The sequence below is a fragment of the Ciona intestinalis genome, chromosome 8 (assembly GCF_000224145.3).
Source record: "Ciona intestinalis chromosome 8, KH, whole genome shotgun sequence".
NCBI classification, from domain to species: Eukaryota; Metazoa; Chordata; class Ascidiacea; order Phlebobranchia; family Cionidae; genus Ciona; species Ciona intestinalis.
In genome coordinates, this window is record NC_020173.2 from 1,197,062 (window position 1) to 1,201,728 (window position 4,667).

Genomic DNA, 4,667 nt, shown 5'->3' on the forward strand with positions numbered 1-4,667 from the left:
GCTCGTGGTTCGNTTGGGCAGTGGGCATTCCTTTTCGATTGTTACGTAATGAAACGTCATAGTTAATAGTTATGTTGCAATAAGACATGTGACGTAACAATTAAGCGCAAAATGTCAAATTGCAGCACGGCAATGTTTGTTACTCGAGCGACTTCGTTAGCTGATTATTACGAACACGCGACGAACATAAAACATTAGATCGTAGCTTTAACAACGGTTTCTATCGCACAGGCGCCCGCACTAGACTGTGGTGTCATAGTGATAGTCAGTAATACGCTTTATAACAAGATTTGGTAGCTTGGGTGACAGACGCACGTAAAACATATTACGTCCGGATTTTCAATAAAATTAAACGATCACCGTCCGGATTTACAACTTTTACAATCCTGCGCTTGTTATTGGTGCAGGTCTTTGTAAAACTTGGGAAAAAGACATCTTTACCACTTAAATCATTTTTCTTTGGTTCTCCAACTGCACGGGAAGTATTAGCAACAAGTTTTCCAAACTTTGTGGATACCAAAGAAAAAAGCAAAAGTAAGTTGGCTTGTTGCATTTACAATTTAAAACTAAATACAGAATGACTCACACTAACTAAAAATGTAAAGTTTATAATTTTTTTTTGTAAAAATATATTTCACTGCTGCAAAATTTATTAAACGTATATTGGCTATTGCCTAAGTTGATCAATTTTTTTTTCATCAAATGAAAAAATTGAGTAAATGCCGTGAGTCATGAAAAGTTAAACTTTTGTTAAAATCAAAAATATGTTATTTTATGACCAAGGAACCAGAATTGAGTCTTAGAATTCGATTGGATTACATTAAGTTTATCAATCCTGTTGTTTAGGTTGCAAACGAAAATTAGATCAGACTCTCAAACAAAAGTTGGTTTCAATGAAAATCACAAAGTCTGCCTTACATCTGAAGTAAGTTTAAGTAATCTATCATTTGTTTATGATAACATAACACTTAATGCATTGCTATAGAGTAAAGACAGAGTATAACTAAAATAAATGTGCACATAGTTTTAACTCTTTGGTTTGTAAATGCACAGTGCATAATGCAGGTATAGACCGTGTGTAGCGTTAAAATATGGCTCTACTCTACTGTATGATTTTATTTTTATGCACACAACTGAATTAAAGTAGTAGACTATAAAAAAATAGGTGATAACTGACATGGTATAGTATGGGGCAAAAACTAAGAAGGGATATCTTTCTTTCCCTTCATTTGGTGGTAAACAAACAATAGTTACCGAATTATATAACTCTAGCCTATATAACTGTACTCCAAATGAGTGTATTTAATTGTAAAAACACGATCAGAAAATATGGAAATTAGGTTCCAACAATATCTCATCTTGCCACACAGTAATAAATGTCTCGTTTGTCTGCTAGGTGTAGCGACCATGCTTATTTTCTTTCAATTAAATGTAAATATGTTTTAACTATAGGGGTGTTTTCACAACTGTTGTTTTGTTGCTCTATCCTGTCTTTTCGTTTAAAATATTTCTAAATCTTCGCTGCCATAATCGAAGAGACAAATAATGTAGATACAATTTTTGCAGCCTTAATCTAATAGACGATACCAGTGAGTTTACTTGTTGGGAATGTGCATTAACTTTCCAGCATGATGTTCAACATTATATACAGCATTTCCAGACAGAATACAAATGTAGGGAATGTTTTTATGCCTCACACTGTCTCTATGCTGCTGCAGATCACAGTGAAACACACACAAACAGGTACAAGAATTTTAATCTTGGTTAGGTTTAATTTTTACATCTGATAACAAAAAATCTAATTTTTCATATATAATAAAATACCAAGAGTGTTGAAAAGTAGATAGGACAAATAAAATAAATTTAACTACATTGTTAAGTTTAAATAGAAATATAGTAGGGTGGGGAAAGATGGGACACTTTTTTATTCTATTTTCTTGTCCAATTTGGTAGTAAACAAAGAACATTTAAAGAATTATAAAGAATTATAAACCGTATCCTCACGAGTCACGACCGACTTTGTTAATTGTTTATAACATAATCAGGGAGTCAGGGAAATTGCATTTTATCTGTTAAAGCTATCCCATCTTCCCCCACCGTAATATATTACCTAAAAATGTGTAGTAAATGTGTAATAAATTTAATATTGTTCTAAAAAAACACTATAGCAAACAAACGCATTGGTCCAAAGCAAAACATTAAAAGAGTCTGCAATAAGATTGTTAATCATACAAATAACAAAAACAATTTTGTTTGTTTTAAAATCAAAAGATTTAGAAAAGAAGAAGACAGGATTAAAGAAACTAAAATAAACGTCGTTGTTTCACCAACTTGGCCATCAAAGTCACCAACAGTTAACAGGTAAATAAAACAAATATGCATATCAGGATATGCAAACTCTTCAATGACCGTGGCCTAAAATGTACATCAAAGGGGTTTAAATTTGTTTAAGTTTAAAACATCTAAACATGTTACGCCTATACCTCATTTTACAAGTAAAAAATATATATATATATATATATATATATATATGTATAATGTATTTGTTTTTAAAAACACCGCAGTCTGCAAAAGTGTTTGTAATCATACAAATCAAAATAATGTTTCGTTTTAAAAGCAAGAGGTTAAGAATTGGAGAGAAACATGGAGTAGAAGAAACTGGAAGAAATAATGACAACATTTCACCATCTAGCTTACCAGGAATGTCAGTTACAATAAACAGGTAAATAACCCAAAATACTGTAATTGGTAGAATTGTGGTGCATATTAGGGTATACAATTGTAGTAGGGTACCGCTACCTGCCAAATTGTGTATTAAATGTGGTAAATGTCTTAAGTTTGGAATTTAAATGACACCAATGGTACAGACCTTGTAAATGTGGTGTATGGGAAATGAAACACATTTTTAATATCTATCAGTATAGTTTCGAAATTGGTTACTTAAAATTTTTATAGTAGGGTGGGTGAAGATGGGAAATATTATCCAAATATCCTGATCGTGTTTTAAACAATTAACAACGGTCTATAGGAGTTGTGAAGATACATTTTTTTAATTATTTAAATGCTCTTTGTTTACTAGCAAATGGGGCGAAAAAATTGAATGAAAAGGTGTCCCATCTTCCCCCACCCTACAATATATGTTTACATTCATGCACAAATTGCACAACCAATGTTGGCAGCTTCAGTTGGTTATACAGTTATCAAATTTTCTCAAATTCCCCATCACATGTCTACACTATGGTATTTGAAGCCAGCAGTCAAATACACAGGGGGCAATATAATAGGAGGTCCAAAATATCTTCGTTTCATTTCTTCATGCTCACTGACCACGTTTTTCGAATCTTTTGTGTCTATTGAAGATGTTTCAGTTTTGATTTGAACTTTTTTTTCTGTCACTTTTATTTCTGTCTTTGTTTTATCGTCTGTTGGTAATATAATACTGGATAAGTCTGGTAGACTGCTTGATCGACGTCTGGTCCTTTGAGTATAGTTTGTATTATCCATTATAGATTAAACAATTGTTCACCTAACAGGGTTATGTAAAAAAAAACTGGTTTTAAGGTGTAAATCGTATATATCTAGAAAACTATTGTTTTGACATTTTTAATGCTAAGTAAATTCTGTTTTTATTTTTATTGCCAAGTAAAAAAAAAACATTTTTAATGTCATGTAAATTCTGTTTCTATTTTTAGTGCTGAATTCTGTTTCTATTTTTAGTTCTAAGTAAATGCTAAAAAAACAACAGTTAAAAACGTTCACACTATGATTCTAACATAACCTGTTCCTAATTCTTACCTGACCACTTTCATAGACAATGACACTCAACACATATTGTAGCTTGTTATTACCTATTCTTGAAAAATAGAAAAACATTGGTCTACCTACTTTCCACTATTGTAACACAATACCAAATCCATTGTTGTGGTGTAATATTATACTAAATGGTCCTTTGAAAAACAACTGTGTTATGTAGACTGTCAGTCCTGTCACATAATTACATACACACTCCTTATCTTTATTATGGTGGCATTTATGATTTGTATTGTTATAGTATTGAATGGGATCTTGAAAATGAGGAGAAATTAGAAGAAAACTGGAAGCCAAATGAAGATCTTCCGCTTAACAACTCAGCTCAATCAGGAGAAGAGAAAACTAACAAAGAAAAAAAGTAAGTGCGGACATTTTGTAACGAACGGTGGAATCTATTTATATTTTTTTGTAATTTTTTTCAAGTGTCTTCAAAAGAAAAAATCCTCGAAGAAAACAACTTTTACCACAGAAAGTTACCTTTGATGGCGAGGACTCACCACAGAACAGTGAGTGTATGGGCTAGAGTTGTAAAATAATCTCTTGAAAAAAAAATACAGCTAAATTTTGTTTAGAGTAGTCATTATAGTTAGTTTACACTTTATAGTGTATTTGGATAGTTTATGTATTCAGGCGCCGCACCAGCTCTTTAATACTCATATTGTGCTTAACACTTTAGTAAAGTGCAATATAGCATATGTGTATTTTTTGCTGATAATTTGGACAACCAATTAGTGACCACTGGGTTGGAGCAATTGTCTTTAAGTGTTCTTGCCAAGGACACATACGCCCACAATGGTAACAGCGTCGAGCCTTGAACCCATTACTCTGGGTTCAGGCAGCGCGCTACCATATGCAAG

The 4,667-nt window shown here is 32.3% G+C and overlaps 1 protein-coding gene across 4 annotated transcripts in view; it reads left to right on the top strand.

The window, feature by feature from the left end:
• zf(c2h2)-36 (zinc finger protein 36) overlaps positions 1-4,667 on the top strand; it is a 14,557-nt gene that overhangs the window by 4,700 nt on the left and 5,190 nt on the right. Inside the window, exons 8-14 of one of the 4 annotated variants that reach the window (XM_018812710.2) lie at positions 408-534; positions 847-925; positions 1,567-1,743; positions 2,272-2,361; positions 2,618-2,722; positions 4,052-4,168; positions 4,234-4,316. In XM_018812710.2, coding sequence (XP_018668255.1) covers positions 408-534; positions 847-925; positions 1,567-1,743; positions 2,272-2,361; positions 2,618-2,722; positions 4,052-4,168; positions 4,234-4,316 — 778 coding nt within the window. 4 annotated transcript variants of the gene reach the window in all.